The sequence below is a fragment of the Microcaecilia unicolor genome, chromosome 2 (genome assembly GCF_901765095.1).
Source record: "Microcaecilia unicolor chromosome 2, aMicUni1.1, whole genome shotgun sequence".
NCBI lineage: Eukaryota > Metazoa > Chordata > Amphibia > Gymnophiona > Siphonopidae > Microcaecilia > Microcaecilia unicolor.
The window spans coordinates 328,626,226-328,642,982 of NC_044032.1; the positions used below are offsets into that span (position 1 = coordinate 328,626,226).

Genomic DNA, 16,757 nt, shown 5'->3' on the forward strand with positions numbered 1-16,757 from the left:
AACAATACAGCCAGTAGGGCCCCACCCCGGTGGGACAGCACTTCACAGAACCAGGACACTGTACCAGTGATTTCACAGTGAGAATACTGAAAGGTAACTTTAAAACCATACAAGAACGTAAGACCTTTGAAGTCAGAATGATTGAATATTTTAACACCCAACAGAAAGGACTTAACAAGGATCTGGGCTTCCTAACCCATTATAAACCATAAATCTGTATGTCTCTGTTGATCACCCCACCCCTCACCTATCCACACCCATCCTGTTAGAATATCAATGATATGCTTTGATGTCCCCATGCATACCTCTGACCCACCCCCATCCTCCCACCCTGTCAGACTGTCATAGTAATGCTTGAATGTTTTCACTTATATACACTGTCAGCTAGCACATTTGCTTATTTCCGATGTGACGAAGAAGGGCAACCTTCGAAAGCTAATCAAGAAATGTATTAAGTTATGTCCAATAAAAAAGGTGGTATCTTATTTTCTTTTCCATGTTTTATTTTGTTTGATCTCTTTTATAATAATGCTAAAATTTATTAGAGTAAAAAAAGAATTTTTATTGTAACCATATAATCCCAGTATTACAGAAAATTGAATTCTTATTTATATCAGTCCAAATTTCAGTATAAGGAAAATAAAATCTCTGTCTCTCTGTGTGTTTTCCTTTGGAAGCTATCAGTCTCTGACTCGTACAAAATGTGACTTAGCCAGAATACTGAAGCTTAATTTTGTCCAATCACTTACTGGAGGAGTGGCCTAGTGGTTAGGGTGGTGGACTTTGGTCCTGAGGAACTGAGTTTGATTCCCGGCACAGGCAGCTCCTTGTGACTATGGGCAAGTCACTTAACCCTCCATTGCCCGCCACATTGAGCCTGCCATGAGTGGGAAAGCGCGGGGTATAAATGTAACAAAAAATAAACTGTTTCAGCAACAAGAGAGGGATGCTTCTAAATACTATACATATATTTTAGATGCTCCTAGTTAACACCTGGTATGCAAAACATTTCTCCCATATTGTGTGTCCTTTCTGACCCTTGTTTTGTATAACTGGGGAAACAGTACACTTAACTGATTACTTGGTGTCCTAATCTTGTTATGCAAGCTATTAATTTGTTTTCTTAGGACAAGTATAGAACTTTATTTTCACTAATTTGCACTGTTGAAAATTGGATGCTGATGTGATTTTTATTTTTCCTTAATTTGTTTTTCTATTAATGACATTGCCTGTCTAATTATTTTTAAGCAGAGGTTTGTTTGTAGTAGACCTGGTTACCTAGAAAACCACAATGGTAAAGTCTTAAAATTATGTTTTGAATTGTATGGAGAAACCTTGTGAAGAAGTTAGAAGCAATTTCCCAATCATGTTTTTAAAATTTTATGTAGAAAGTTACAGAAATGTTTAAACAAATTAAAAGGTATATTTGTAATGAGAGCTAAAATATGCAAGTTGTGTGAACTGTTTAACAGTACTATGTTACTATTTATGTTACATACTGTGAATAGTCACATGGATAGAGTGTATGCTAGAATAATAAACAGCATGTATACAAAAGACATTGCAAGTTAGCTAGAAAGAATGAGAAACGTGAACATATGTGGAAGTGTTTGAACAGGGATATGTATATGAATTATGATATACTCTTTTGGGATAGGCCAGAATGGCAATTGATTTTATTCTGAATTAACCATAACTAGAATTGCATAAAGTATAAAACCTAAGAACAGCTAATGGCATTTTGTTAAGGAACTGGGCAGACATTAAATAGATTGTTTTACTTGTTGCAAACTATGTAACCTTTATGACCTCATGCCTAAAAATAACTATGAGGCCCTTATTGCCCTGCTCTGTTTAATTGTTTTCATTCAAAGCACCCTTATCTACTCTAAGTTGACACCTTTCAGAAGCATCATGTGAAACCCTGACTGTGTGAACTGTACTGCAACTGTGTACTGACTGCAAATTTACATTTCCAGAATCCACTTTTGCCACAGTCTTAGGTGATCCTGTTTACAATTATCAGCCTGCCCAGCTGGTATATAAGAAGAATTTCACCAATAAAACGTGGCAAGACCCAATCTATACAGGACTGTATAGTATCCAAACAGTGACACCTACAGCTGCATCGCTGGAAGGAGACTTCAGTTGGACTCGTGTGATTTAAGACCTGCTCCGTTTATGGATGAACTGTTAAACCCTAATCCAGCATTTAAACTGTTTGATTGAAGAAATATTACTTTTTTGTATAATCTTTAATTAATTAAGTTATATTTTGAGTTACAATGATTTCTTTCTTTGTTTCTCTCCATCTGACCCCAAGTCCTTTCTGCTTACTAGCAGGGCTGCCGAGAGAGTAGGCCGGGGCAAGGCCGCCCTGCTGCGGCCCCCCCCCCCCCCCATCGCTCTCCCCGCCAATGCCCCCCCCCCCCCCCCCCCCCCCGTCGCTCCCCCTGCTCCTGCAGTCCGCGGTCTCATCTGCCTGCCTCCACGGCTCCGGGCTCCCTGCATTCAAGGCAGCAGTCGCAGATCGCCTTTCTTCTGGCCTTCCCTCCCTGTGTCCCGCCCTCGTGTGATGTAACTTCCGGTTTCCGCGAGGGCGGGAAACAGGGAGGGAAGGCCCGAAGGGAGGTGATCTGTGACTGCCGCTTCGAATGCAGGGGACCCGGAGCCGAGGAGGCAAGCAGGTGAGACTGGGAATTTTGTCCCCCCTGCCCCCCCCCCCCCTCTCGGCGGCCCTGCTTACTAGGTGTAAACTCATATGTTAATTTCTTTATTCATTTAGCACAATCAGCTATATCAACCGGCTCATCTTTATCCACATGTTTGTTCACCCCTTCAAAGAAATGTAGTAGATTGGTGAGGGAAGATTTCCCTTCACTAAATCCATGTTGACTTTGTCTCATTAATCCATGCTTTTGAATATGCTCTGTAATTTTGTTCTTTATAGTAGTCTCTACCATTTTGTCTGGCACCGACGTCAGACTCACCTGTCTATAATTTCCCGGATCTCCTCTGAAACCTTTTTTAAAAATCAGCGTTATGTATAAATCATTTTTATTGATGATGAAAGACAGAAACAGTGCATAACAAAGTCAGCCAGAACAGTTGTTGTCATCACATTTCCACCCGTGCCACTCCCTCCGTCCCCTCCCTCTTCCCACTCTCCTCAACTCATATCGTACCTTAATTCTGTGTGGGTATATATTACATTGCGACAAGTCTAATGAACAATCAAAATACCCTACATTCAAGAAAACATAGGCATACTTAATGTAACAACATCATCTTCTATTCAGCCCTGCCATCATGGTCCTAATGACTTTATTCCCACCCCCTCCCACACCCACCTACCCACCCTTCCCATTCCTCCTTCCCCACCCTCCCTCCCTTGTGTTTCTGTTTTGAGTGAGTTAACAATTTAAGATATAACTTCGCCCCTTCAAGGGAAGGGTAACCCAAAAGGGTTCCCATTGATTCTTAAACCGAGTCCCTGGAGTACTATCCATGGTCTTTACCTCGCATCTGTCCATCTTCATTTGTCCAATCATTAGCATTCTCCAACACTGCATGGCAGGGCCCGAAGAGAAGAGCCAAAACTTTAGAATAGTCGCTATTCCAGAAAATATAGCGATCTCTATAAACCCCTTAAATCCTACCGGAGGAGCTGACGTGTATTTATATCTGTTAAAAAGAAGCGGCAGGTCCCATACCAGTGAACACCCCCACATATCCTCCACTACCCCCAAAAGGTTCTTCCAAAAGCGACTCGCAGCTGGACAGGACCAGAACATATGCCCCAGTGTTGCACACACTCCCCCACATTTCACACAGGCACCCACTTCTGCTATTGTCGCCCGAAGGGCCCTATATGGAGATATATATAGTCAGAGGTGGAAGCGATAAAGTTTTTCCCTTTGAGGGATCGATAAACTTTGGGCATATATTCTTTTAATGCTAGCTATGTACATGTCTGTGGAAAGGTCACATCCCAGGTCTTGTGACCACTTACCGGCTAATCTGTGATATTCCAATTCCACCATGGTATCCTTTAGTTGTTGATGGTGGAACTTTAACGGCACTGATTGCTGCGAACCCAGTGAAAAAGTTTCCGACAGTATATCCACAACATCTTCTGTTAAATCTGTCCACGTTAGAGACTTAATATAGTGCCCTGTAGGAATCCCATAAAGCTTAACTATTTCCTCAAAAGGTTTAACCTGCCCTTCTCTGTTTAGTACCTGGGTGAGGTAAATGACCCCCTTCTTAGCCCAGGAGCTATACACACTAGGTCCCAGGCCGGGGGGGGGGGGGGGGGGGAGAGGCTGGATTACTACAAATCTCATTGTACCCAGTAGCGGATGCCGTCGTAAGGTGTGCCTGGGTAGCCTCCCTCCTGAGTGGAGTAGGCAACTAAAATGGGTCTCTGGGAACAGTGAGGTTTCTATAGGTGTAAGAGAGAATTCAGTTGTGCCCTTAAACCAATCGTTTATGTGCCTCATCGCACAGGCCACCGTAAGTGCCCTTATACTCAATAAGCCCATCCCCCCACTCTCCCTTGGTGCCACCAACACCCTCATAGGAAGTTTAGGGCGTTTCCCATTCCACAAAAAGGACTGGATCAGCCGATCCAGCTTCCTCTCATCCTTTTGGGATAAAAATAAAGATAGTTGCTGGAACATATAGAGTCACTTAGGAACCAGAATCATGTTAACTAGGGCGATCCGAGCCCATAAAGTCAAAGGAAGGGCTTGCCAGATTCCCAGTTTCTGCTTGGTCTTTTCTAGGAACGGGTGAACATTAGCTGTGTAGAGAGCGTCTTGATTTCTCGCCAAAACCACCCCCAAATATTTTAAGGCCGTATTCTCCCATCTCAGGAGAAACTTCCCCTTCCACAACTGCTGTAGATCTTCATTCATTGCCAGAGCGCAGGAGTTTTGTAAATTTAGCGAAAACACCAACAATCTGCCAAATACTGACCTATAAGGTCCAGAGCCTGTGGAAGAGAATGCTCTGGGTCCTCTAGGAGAGGAGCATGATATCGTCCGCATATGCCAAGGCTGCTCTCGCTTCATCACCCACTACTATCCCTTTGATTCCCGAAGACTGATTGAGCAAGCGGACTAGTGGCTCCAAAGAAATGTCAAAGAGGAGGGGGGATAAGGGACAACCCTGTCAAGTCCCCCTTCCTACCTGAAACCGCTCCGACCTACTGCCGTTAACCACGATCTGCGCCCTCACCCCAGCATATAATGCCCTCTCGGCCCTTAAAATCCCCCTAGGCATCCCAACCCACTCAAGCACCTGAAAAAGATACCCCCAACTCACTTGGTCAAAGGCTTTTGCAGCATCCAGGCTCACCAACATTGCGGGTGTTTCTCTGTACCTGCTTTGAGCCATCGATAACAAGATCCTTCGCACATGACAGACCGAGTGTCGTTTAGGAATAAACCCCACCTGAGATGACCCAATCAGCTCTGTCATGTGGGGCAGCAGTCGATTGGCCAGTATTTTTGCAAAAATTTTTATATCGACATTGATGAGGGAAATAGGTCTGTATGATTCGGGATCTTCCGCCGGTTCCCCTGGTTTTAACAGGAGTGAAATCAGCGCCACATTCTCCCTCTCGGGGAATTCCCCCTCTTGGATGACTGCTCGGTGGTATTCTAACATAGTAACATAGTAGATGACGGCAGAAAAAGACCTGCCCGGTCCATCCAGTCTGCCCAACAAGATAACTCATATGTGCTACTTTTTGTGTATACCCTACTTTGATTTGTACCTGTGCTCTTCAGGGCACAGACCGTATAAGTCTGCCCAGCACTATCCCCGCCTCTCAACCACCAGCCCTGCCTCCCAACCACTGGCTCTGGCACAGACCGTATAAGTCTACCCAGCTCTATCCTCGCCTCCCAACCACCAGCCCTACCTCCCAACCACCGGCTCTGGCACAGACCGTACAAGTCTGCCCAGCACTATCCCCTCCAACCACCAGTCCCACTTCCCACCACCGGCTCTGGCACAGACCGTATAAGTCTTCCCAGCACTATCCCCACCTCCCTACCACCAGCCCCGCCTCCCGATCTTGACTAAGCTCCTGAGGATCCATTCCTTCGGCACAGGATTCCTTTATGCTTATCCCACGCATGCTTGAATTCCGTTACTGTTTTCATTTCCACCACCTCCCGCGGGAGGGCATTTCAAGCATCCACCGCTCTCTCCGTGAAAAAATACTTCCTGACATTTTTCTTGAGTCTACCCCCCTTCAATCTCATTTCATGTCCTCTCGTTCTACCATCTTCCCATCTCCGGAAAAGGTTTGTTTGCGGATTAATACCTTTCAAATATTTGAACGTCTGTATCATATCACCACCGTTTCTCCTTTCCTCCAGAGTATACATGTTTAGCTCAGCAAGTCTCTCCTCATACGTCTTGTAACGCAAATCCCATACCATTCTCGTATCTTTTCTTTGCACCGCTTCAATTCTTTTTACATCCTTAACAAAATACGGCCTCCAAAACTGAACACAATACTCCAGGTGGGGCCTCACCAACGACTTATACAGGGGCATCAACACTCCCTTTCTTCTGCTGGTCACACCTCTCTCTATACAGCATAACAACCTAAATGACCTAGAGATGGGAATAACTAGTGAGGTAATTAAATTCGCCGATGACACAAAATTATTCAGGGTCGTCAAGTCGCAGGAGGAATGTGAACGATTACAGGAGGACCTTGCGAGACTGGGAGAATGGGCGTGCAAGTGGCAGATGAAGTTCAATGTTGACAAGTGCAAAGTGATGCATGTGGGTAAGAGGAACCCGAATTATAGCTACGTCTTGCAAGGTTCCGCGTTAGGAGTTACGGATCAAGAAAGGGATCTGGGTGTCGTCGTCGATGATACGCTGAAACCTTCTGCTCAGTGTGCTGCTGCGGCTAGGAAAGCGAATAGAATGTTGGGTGTTATTAAGAAGGGTATGGAGTCCAGGTGTGCGGATGTTATAATGCCGTTGTATCGCTCCATGGTGCGACCGCACCTGGAGTATTGTGTTCAGTACTGGTCTCCGTATCTCAAAAAAGATATAGTAGAATTGGAAAAGGTACAGCGAAGGGCGACGAAAATGATAGTGGGGATGGGACGACTTTCCTATGAAGAGAGGCTGAGAAGGCTAGGGCTTTTCAGCTTGGAGAAGAGACGGCTGAGGGGAGATATGATAGAAGTGTATAAAATAATGAGTGGAATGGATCGGGTGGATGTGAAGCGACTGTTCACGCTATCCAAAAATACTAGGACTAGAGGGCATGAGTTGAAGCTACAGTGTGGTAAATTTAAAACGAATCGGAGAAAATTTTTCTTCACCCAACGTGTAATTAGACTCTGGAATTCATTGCCGGAGAACGTGGTACGGGCGGTTAGCTTGACGGAGTTTAAAAAGGGGTTAGATAGATTCCTAAAGGACAAGTCCATAGACCGCTATTAAATGGACTGGAAAAATTCCTCATTTTTAGGTATAACTTGTCTGGAATGTTTTTACGTTTGGGGAGCGTGCCAGGTGCCCTTGACCTGGATTGGCCACTGTCGGTGACAGGATGCTGGGCTAGATGGACCTTTGGTCTTTCCCAGTATGGCACTACTTATGTACTTATGTACTTATGTAGCTATGGCCACCGCCTGGTCACACTGTTTTGTCGCCTTCAAGTCCTCAGATACTATCACCCCAAGATCCCTCTCTCCGCCCGTACCTATCAGACTCTCCCCGCCTAACACATATGTCTCCCGTGGATTTCTATTCCCTAAGTGCATCACTTTGCATTTCTTCGCATTGAATTTTAATTGCCAAACCTTAGACCATTCTTCTAGCTTCCTCAAATCCTTTTTCATGTTTTCCACTCCCTCTGGGGTGTCCACTCTGTTACAGATCTTAGTATCATCCGCAAATAGGCAAACTTTACCTTCTAACCCTTCGGCAATGTCACTCACAAATATATTGAACAGAATCGGCCCCAGCACCGATCCCTGAGGCACTCCACTACTCACCTTTCCCTCCTCCGAGCGAATTCCATTCACCACCACCCTCTGGCGTCTGTGCGTCAACCAGTTCCTAATCCAGTTCACCACTTCAGGTCCTATCTTCAGCCCATCCAGTTTATTTAAGAGCCTCCTGTGGGGAACCGTGTCAAAAGCTTTGCTGAAATCTAAGTAGATTACGTCCATAGCTTGTCCCTGATTCAGTTCTCCTGTCACCCAATCAAAGAACTCAATGAGATTCGTTTGGCACGATTTCCCTTTGGTAAACCATGTTGTCTCGGATCTTGCAACTTATTTGCTTCCAGGAAATTCACTATCCTTTCCTTCAGCATCGCTTCCATTACTTTTCCAATAACCGAAGTGAGGCTTACTGGCCTGTAGTTTCCAGCTTCTTTCCTATCACCACTTTTGTGAAGAGGGACCACCTCTGCCATTCTCCAGTCCCTCGAAACCTTTCCCGTCTGCAAGGATATATTAAATCTTTAAGAGGACCCGCCAAAACCTCTCTGAGCTCCCTCAATATCCTGGGGTGGATCCCATCTGGTCCCATGGCTTTGTCCACCTTTAGCTTTTCAAGTTGTTGATACACACTTTCTTCCGTGAACGGTGTTCTATCCACTTCATTCTCATTTGTACTATTTCTAGTCCATCGCGGTCCTTCTCCAGGATTTTCTTCTGAGAAAACAGAACAAAAGTATCTATTTAGCAAATCTGCTTTTTCTTCATCATTTTCCACATAGTGGTTCGCAGTATCTTTTAGTCTCACAATTCTCTTTTTAGTCATTCTCCTTTCACTAATATACCTAAAGAAATTTTTGTCAACCGTCATGGCTAGAAATGTAAGGAGGGGTGACAAAATTTTCTTCCGCTTGCGCTTTTGCCAGTCGTATCTCTCTCTTGGCTTCTTTCAGTTTCATCCGGTATTCCTCCATGTGTTCCTTTTCTTGAGTTTTTCTGTATTTCTGGAAAGTCAACTCTTTAGCCTTTATTTTCTCAACAATTTGCTTGGAGAACCATATCGGTTTCCTTTTTCTCTTGCTTTTATTTACTTTCCTTACATAAAGGTTCGTGGCCCTATTTATAGCTTCTTTCAGCCTGGACCATTGTCCTTCCACTTCTTGTACTTCCTCCCAGCCCATCATCTCCTTCTTCAGGTATTCCCCCATTTTACTAAAGTCAGCACGCTTGAAATCCTGGACTTTGAGTTTTGAGTGGCCACTCTCCACTTTAGCTGTTATATCAAACCAAACCGTTTGATGGTCACTGCTGCGCAGGTGGGCACCCACTCGGATATTTGACACGCTATCCCCATTTGTGAGCACCAGATCCAGTGTCGCTCCCTCCCTCGTGGGTTCCATCACCATTTGTCTGAGCAAAACACTTTGGAAAGCATCCACGATCCCTCTACTTCTTTCCGATTCCGCAGACGGAACCTTCCAATCTACATCCGGCAGATTGAAATCTCCCAGCAACAGCACCTCTCTCTTGCTTCCCAACTTTTGAATATCTGCGATCAGGTCGTTATCTAATTCCTCCAATTGTGTCGGAGGTCTGTAGACAACACCCACGTGGACAGAGGTTCTGTCATCTCTTTTTAAGGTGATCCATATCGCTTCTTCCTTTCCCCAGGTCCCTATCATTTCAGTCGGTGATGTGATATTCCTCACATACAGAGCTACTCCTCCACCTTTACGACCCTCTCTATCCTTCCTTAAATAGATTATAGCCTGGTATGTTTGCATCCCATTCATGGGAACCATTGAGCCATGTCTCCGTGATTGCAACAACATCCAAGTCTGCCTCCAGCATCAGGGCCTGAAGGTCATGAACTTTATTGCTTAGACTGCGAGCATTTGTGGTCATCGCTTTCCATCTACATTTCTTGGTATGCGTTTCAACATTAGTGATTTGGGGGTTTCTTTTCTCTTTGGGTACCTTCATATCTTTTTGTTCCACTTTTATTGTTTTTTCTATGGCTTCCGTTCTGTTTTCAAGAACATCATAGTGCTGTAATGGAGTAAAAGAATTTTGTAGGGGCAACACTTGTGAGGTCAGATGTTTTCTTGTCACATAACGAAGTCTGCCTGAGCCTACAGTGATCCATCTATTTTTAGGTGGTTTTATCCTTTGTGGTAGTGGTGATAATTTGGTATGATTCTGTGCAGTATGATATTGTGTGGTCCTAGATGCTTGTTTAAGTGCATCTAGTTCCTGTTTTACTTTACTGAGCTCGAGTTTTAATCTAGTGAGTTGCAGACAGGGCTCCCCCAAGTGCATATTGTAGGCATTTATAAAATTCCCCCAAGAACCCATCTATGCCTGGAGCAGAATAAGCTCGTAGCCCTTTAATCACCTGATGCAGCTCTTTGGGTTGCAGGGGGGAATCCAAGATCTCCGCAGTCTCTTCTGACAGCTTGGGCATTCCCGCCCATTCCAACAGGTCCTGGACCCTTGTTTGTGCTAGCTGTTCCCCTCCTTTGTATAATGCACTAAAATGCTCCCGAAGGATCTGTCTCAGGGAATCTGGTCGGTTCGTTAATTGACCCTGTTTGTTTCTTAAGGCTGCTATGGTATGGTTCCCCCCGCAGCTTTTCACCAGCCTCGCTAGCATGCCCCCTGCTCAATTCCCGAACCTGTGGAAGCGATATTTCTGATATTCTGACACTGCTCCTGCTCATGTAAGAGCGAGTTAATTGAGATTTGAAGCACCGCATATTCCTCCCTATTAGTTGTTTCGGATTTTTTAGAACAGAATGTTTAGCCTGTCCCAGTCTCTTTTGTAAATTCACTATACTACTAGCTATCCGTTTACGTCGAGCCGCCACATAAGAGATAATTTCTCCGCATAATATGGCCTTCACCGCACACCAAAAGAGTTGGGGATCGGACCTGTGTTGTGCGTTGTGCATCGCATAGAGCTCCCATTTATCCCTCAAAAACTTTTGGAAGTCTTGGTCTTTAGCCAGGTAATTCGGAAACCTCCAATTTACCCCTAGAGTATTCCCATTCTGTGTTTCCAGCGTGAACCACACTGGGGCGTAATCCGAGATCACCACTTGTTCCAGCTGTGAGTCATGCCCAGGGAAAAAGGTGAGCCGACACAAAAATATAGTCTAACCGTGCCCAGGACTCATGAGTTCATGACCTATGAGAGTAATCACGCTCTCCTGGGTGCAGATGTCTCCATACATCAATCTCTGATAGAGAGTCCGTGAAAGCCTGTAAAACTCCCTCCCCCAACATTCCCCTGGACTCTTCGCTTCTGTCCTCGGCATAAGCCACCCTGGAATCCAGGAGAATATTCATATCGCCTGTAATAATAAGATTTTTACTCTGGTAAGGTATAAGCTCTTGCACTAATTTGGGGAAAAAAGTTTTGTCAAAAGGAGTGGGAGCATATATTTTTAACAGGTAAATTTCCACCCCCTGAAGCCATAATTTAAGTAACAGATACCTGCCCCCCATATACCTCCGAGGTATAAGCCAGTCTTTTGTGGAACAGTAGTGATACCTCCCCTCTCCGTGCTCCTGAGGGGGCTGAAAAAACTTCACCAACCCAGGTTCTTTTCAGTTTACTATGTTCTAGTTCAGTTAACCTGGTCTCTTGGAGACACACGTCTGCTTTTTGGCGCCCTAGATGTGCGAGGATCTTTTTCCTCTTTATCGGGGAGGTTGTCCCCCCTCCACATTCCATGTCAGTATTTTACAGTTTGACATAACTCTCTGTCACTTCCTGTTAGCCGCAATGTCCACCATGTAGGTTCCGGGGGCCCAGCCCCTCCCCCGAAACCTCCTGTCCCTCCATACCAATCCTCTTTCATACCAAGCACTACATTGGCCACATTCACCACTACTGCCCCCCATACAACCAAAGCCCCTCTATGGACCTCCCTCACACTCACTCCCTTCTTCCCCCTTCCTGTGCTCCCTCTTAACCCCCACCCCCAAACCTCCTACACCTCCCCCCTTCTCCCTATCCCCACCCCTCGCTGAACCCCAAACCTCGAGAGGCTTCCCCCCATCGAGACAAGATCATACACATGCTGAGGTCCCCACTCCCCTCCACCCCCCGGTGTCTTCCAATCATCTTTTTCCCCTGTCAGACCCCCCATGCATAAGTCCCAAATGTCACACCGCAGCCAGAGTCTCATGCCTTACATATCTTCCTGGTAGCCACTAGTCGAGCTCAGGCAGGAGACTTCATGTCTCTTTCCATCCGATTGATATACCCATCCGATTGATATATTGCAAAGCTGATTGTTCTGAGTCAAAGGATGACCATTTCCCGTCATTGTGGATTTTTAGCACTACAGGGTAGATTAACATGAACCTCATTTGTTTCTCCACCAATTTTGTGCAAATCGGGTGAAACTTTTTCCTTTTCTCCTGCACCACCGTAGAATAATCCTGGAAAATTCTGATCCGGGCGCCTGAGTAAGTCAGCGATTCCCTTTTCATTCGGTAGCCTTGTAAAATCTCATCTTTGTGGATATAATTGAGTATTTTAATTATTACCACACGTGGTCTCATGTTATCCACTCGAGGCCTTCCCAGCCTGTGAGCTCTCTCGACACAGAGAGGCCCCCTGCTATCAGACAGCGCAAATTCTGTCTTGAGCCACTGTTCTAGCGTGGAGCCCAAATTCCGATCCTGGATCATCTCAGGCAGCCCTATTAACCTGAGGTTGTTTCGCCGGGCTCGATTCTTCAGATCATCGAGTTTTTCTCTCTGAGTGGCAATCTGCTCCTTTAAGCTGGCTATCTCAGGTTCCTGCAGCTTGCCACGTGTCTTCAAGTGCGGAGACTCATTTCTCCACCTCTGCGGTCCTCCCGGAGTTCTCCACCAGCATGCCTTCCAGTTTGCCGAACTGGCCCTCCAGGGATGTGAATCGCGGTTCTAGGACCGTCCCCACCTCCGATACCAGCTGCATCAGCTGTTTCGTGGAGAATTCCGCTTCGCTACTCGGAGGTGTGGCTGCCATCTTGCCAGCGCCTCCGGACGGACTCCCCTTCTCTTTTTCGATTTTTGGCCCTCTCTTCGTCACTCCAGACGGAAGTGGAACAATAAATTGTTCCATGCAGGTGTACAGCTCCAGCTGGGGTAAAATCAGCGCCGTTTGGGGGTCGTGCTGCACCATCGAGGGTGAAAAGGCGAGCGGGGACCTCGGAGCAGCTTTGCAGCCCTGCTACCGCTCCTGATGCATCACGTGATCCCCTAAAAATCAGCGTTATATTGGCCACCCTCCAATCTTCCGGTACCCACTCGATTTTAAGGATAAATTACATATTACTAACAATAAGTCTGCAAGTTCATTTTTCAGTTCTATCAGTACTCAGGGATGAATACCATCCGGTCCAGGAGATTTGCTACTCTTCAGCTTGTAGAACTGCCCCATTACATCCTCCAGGTTTACAGAGAATTCATTTCTAGCACCGGTATCCCACCCAAATCTTCCTTGGTGAAGACTGAAGCAAAGAATTCATTTAATCTCTGTGCTACGGCTTTGTCTTCCCTGATCGCCCCTTTTACTCCTTGGTCATCTAGCGTTCCAACCGATTCTTTTGCCGGAAGGATTATTATTGGGATACATCTGCCAGTTATACAGTACAGTCTCAATTATCCAAAGAAAACAGGACTGAGCCATTGTCGGATAAGTGAAAAACCGGTTAGTATGAAAAACAATGGTTGAGGAGACTTAAGCGATATTTAGAGGAAGGCAAGTTTCAATAGATTATTCAGTCCTTGGTCCTTTCTACATTAGATTATTATAATGTGGTTTTCATTGGTCTTCCTCAAAAGCAATTGCATAGATTGAAAACCGTCCAGAATACTGCAGCGAAACTGGTTTTAGGTGGTAGGAGGTCTGACCATGTGACTCCATCTCTGATCTGATTGCACTGAAGATTTTAATTTTTTATTTTAATTCTGTATGGTCTCAGTTCTAATTATTAAAAAAATGTGTAATGCTGTACACTCCTTCAAGATGTCTCATAGTAACATAGTAGATGACTGCAGAAAAAGACCTGCACGGTCCATCTAGTCTGCCCACGATAAACTCATATGTGTATACCTTACCTTGATTTGTACCTGTCTTTTTCAGGGCACAGACCGTATAAGTCTGTCCAGCAGTATTTCCCGCCTCCCATCACCGGCTCTGGCACAGACCCCGTATAAGTCTGCCCTCCCCTATCCTAGCCTCTCAACCACCAACCCCTCTTCCCCCGCCATCCAATTTCAGCTAAACTTCTGTGGATCCATTCCTTCTGCACAGGATTCCTTTATGCCTATCCCACGCATGTTTGAATTCCGTTACCGTTTTCATGTACTTGGGACAAGATCATGATATCACTTGAGATCTGTTTAGAGATCATCGGTTGTTGCCAGGACAGGTACAGATACCATGACAGATACAGGTTATAAGCCTTGTAATGTGACCTATTGAGGCAGACGTATGTAGGCAGGCAGCTCAGTTGCCAGAGGTCTTAGCACAAGAATAGAACCATGTCCATAAATGTCTGCTTCAAGAAGTCAGGTGGCTTAAAGCATGTGAAGGCCCATTTTATTTAGGTCACAGACAATTGAGATGTCCAGATGAGGATGTGTGGAGTTTCCCCTGTATTTTACAAAAGGCTTTGCTGAACACAGAACCCTTTTTAAAATATGTATAAGGACATGTAGAAGTGCACATGTATTTGCCAGCACATCCAGCAGTAGCAGCCATTTTAAAAATGAAGACACTGAAAAAAAGAACATCCTCGTATCATAAATAATGCATTGCTACAGCTAGGAATATTATGAGTTCCTCGCTGTAGAAATGTAAATATCAGATCCCAAATCAGGCCCAGTATCTGGTTGGTAAAGGGATCAGTGCTGGGATCAAGTTACTCACACTCTCTTCCCCCCCCCCCCCCCAGTCATCAGCCATATGATCCCCCTCCCTCACCCAACACCTATTCTGACATCAGCCATAGAACTCCCACCGCACCCTACTCCCTTCAGCTCTTACTGAGGGACTCCTTAGTGTTTGAGAGCAGGAGCAATCCCTGAACACTCCTACCTATTGGTGCCCAGGTTAAAAAATGGCACCTTTGATCCCCTAACAGTAATCTCGCTGTAATCAGCCTCCTACAATTGGCTGATGAAAGGGGAAAAATGGTAGAGATTATGCAGTTACAAAGATTCTGAGCAATCTCAAAGATACCTGAAGGATATATCATGGCCTGGGGAGCTTGTTAGAACTTTGAGGGCAGAGCAGCCAACTAAAAGAACAGTTCCTCAATGGATTGGGGAGGTGGTGCAAATAGGAGGAATTGGTGGGGGGGGGGGGGAGGAGAGAAAAGAGGAGGATAGGCCAAGAAAAAAAGAAGGAAGAAGGAGAGAGGAAAGAGGAGTTGGCAGAGTGCTGATGTTTGTGTTGGAGTATGGGAATTGGGAAAAAGTAATGAACGTATGGCTGAGTTTCTTGGGGGGGGGCTGCTTAGAATTAGTGGTTTTGTCTAGTTTTAGTTCAAGCATATAGCTTAGAATTGTTAATTTGCTGTGTTTAAAGAAGGCTTACGTACTGAATTGAGTATATTTGATAATATGTTTAAAAAATGCCATTTTTTGTGAATTAAATAAAGCTGTATTAGTAAAAAAAAATACCAACATTTGGTGTTTACCAGAAGCAGACTGTTTCTCCTTTACAGAATATTTTGTATAGGTGGAAAAGAAGATAATTCTAAATTTGTGTTTTGTTTTTTTGCATAAAGTTTAAAAAATTTATATAGTCATTATGTAGAGTTGGTACTTACATTTAGAAACTAATGTTGCAGGCATTGCTGAATCTGGCAGAAAGACTAGGAGAAGCCAAACCACGGGGATTAACAAAAACTGACATTGAACAACTTCCATCTTATAGATTTAATCCAAACAGCCATCAGTCAGAACAGACTTTGTAAGTATTTTCAGTTTTACTTAGATTTTCAGTTTTGTGTAAATTTAAGTGTTATAGTAAAAGAAATTAAAGTATATAGTGGGCCAGTGATCCTAACCTTAACATATCTGTGGGTAATAATATTGAAAATATAAAGTGCCATAAATATTAGGGCTGTACATTTAACGTGTTAAATGTTTAATTCAGGTTAAAATTGTTAACACGAGTTAACGCCTCTCTCTCCTCCACCTGTAAACATCCAGCATTGCTCTGCCTGCACTTCTCTCTTCTCTGGCACACTCCTGTCCTCTGCAGCTCTTTCTCCCTGCTTCTCACGGCCACTGCCCTCAATGCACTGTGTATGTGAATCAGGGCTGAGTAGCGCCAATGCAGTAAGTTGCAAACTCTGCAGCAGAAGCAGGGAGGAAAAAAGTACAGAGGTGCCGGACTGGGGGCTGGAGGTGGGGAAGAGAGAAAAGTGCTGGACTGGATTGGGACTGGATGCTCAAAGCCAGACCATTTTTTGAGGGCCCATGTGGGCAAAACTGAACTTCTTGTATGTTAAAAATATCAAAAGAAGATTTTGCAGATGCTTACTACATTTCTTGAATACACAAAGCTGTGAAGCTTTTCTGTGATCTGAAAGAAGAAAATCCAAAAGTTTGTAACTCTTCTATTATAAAGTGCATGAACTACACTATGAAAAGTTGGCACACAGATTCGTGATTGAAAGGTATGGCATTTTGAAACAGGTGTCTGCAAAAGAGATCCGGAATGTGTGTATCCTTTTTTGGTGGACTGAATCATGGGGC

At 44.7% G+C, this 16,757-nt stretch overlaps 1 protein-coding gene across 2 annotated transcripts in view; it reads left to right on the plus strand.

Moving 5' to 3' along the window:
• RNF38 (ring finger protein 38) overlaps positions 1-16,757 on the plus strand; it is a 348,251-nt gene that overhangs the window by 279,474 nt on the left and 52,020 nt on the right. For both annotated transcript variants that reach the window (XM_030194345.1, XM_030194346.1), the window contains exon 10: positions 15,845-15,966. In XM_030194345.1, coding sequence (XP_030050205.1) covers positions 15,845-15,966 — 122 coding nt within the window. The remainder of the gene's footprint in view (positions 1-15,844; positions 15,967-16,757) is intronic.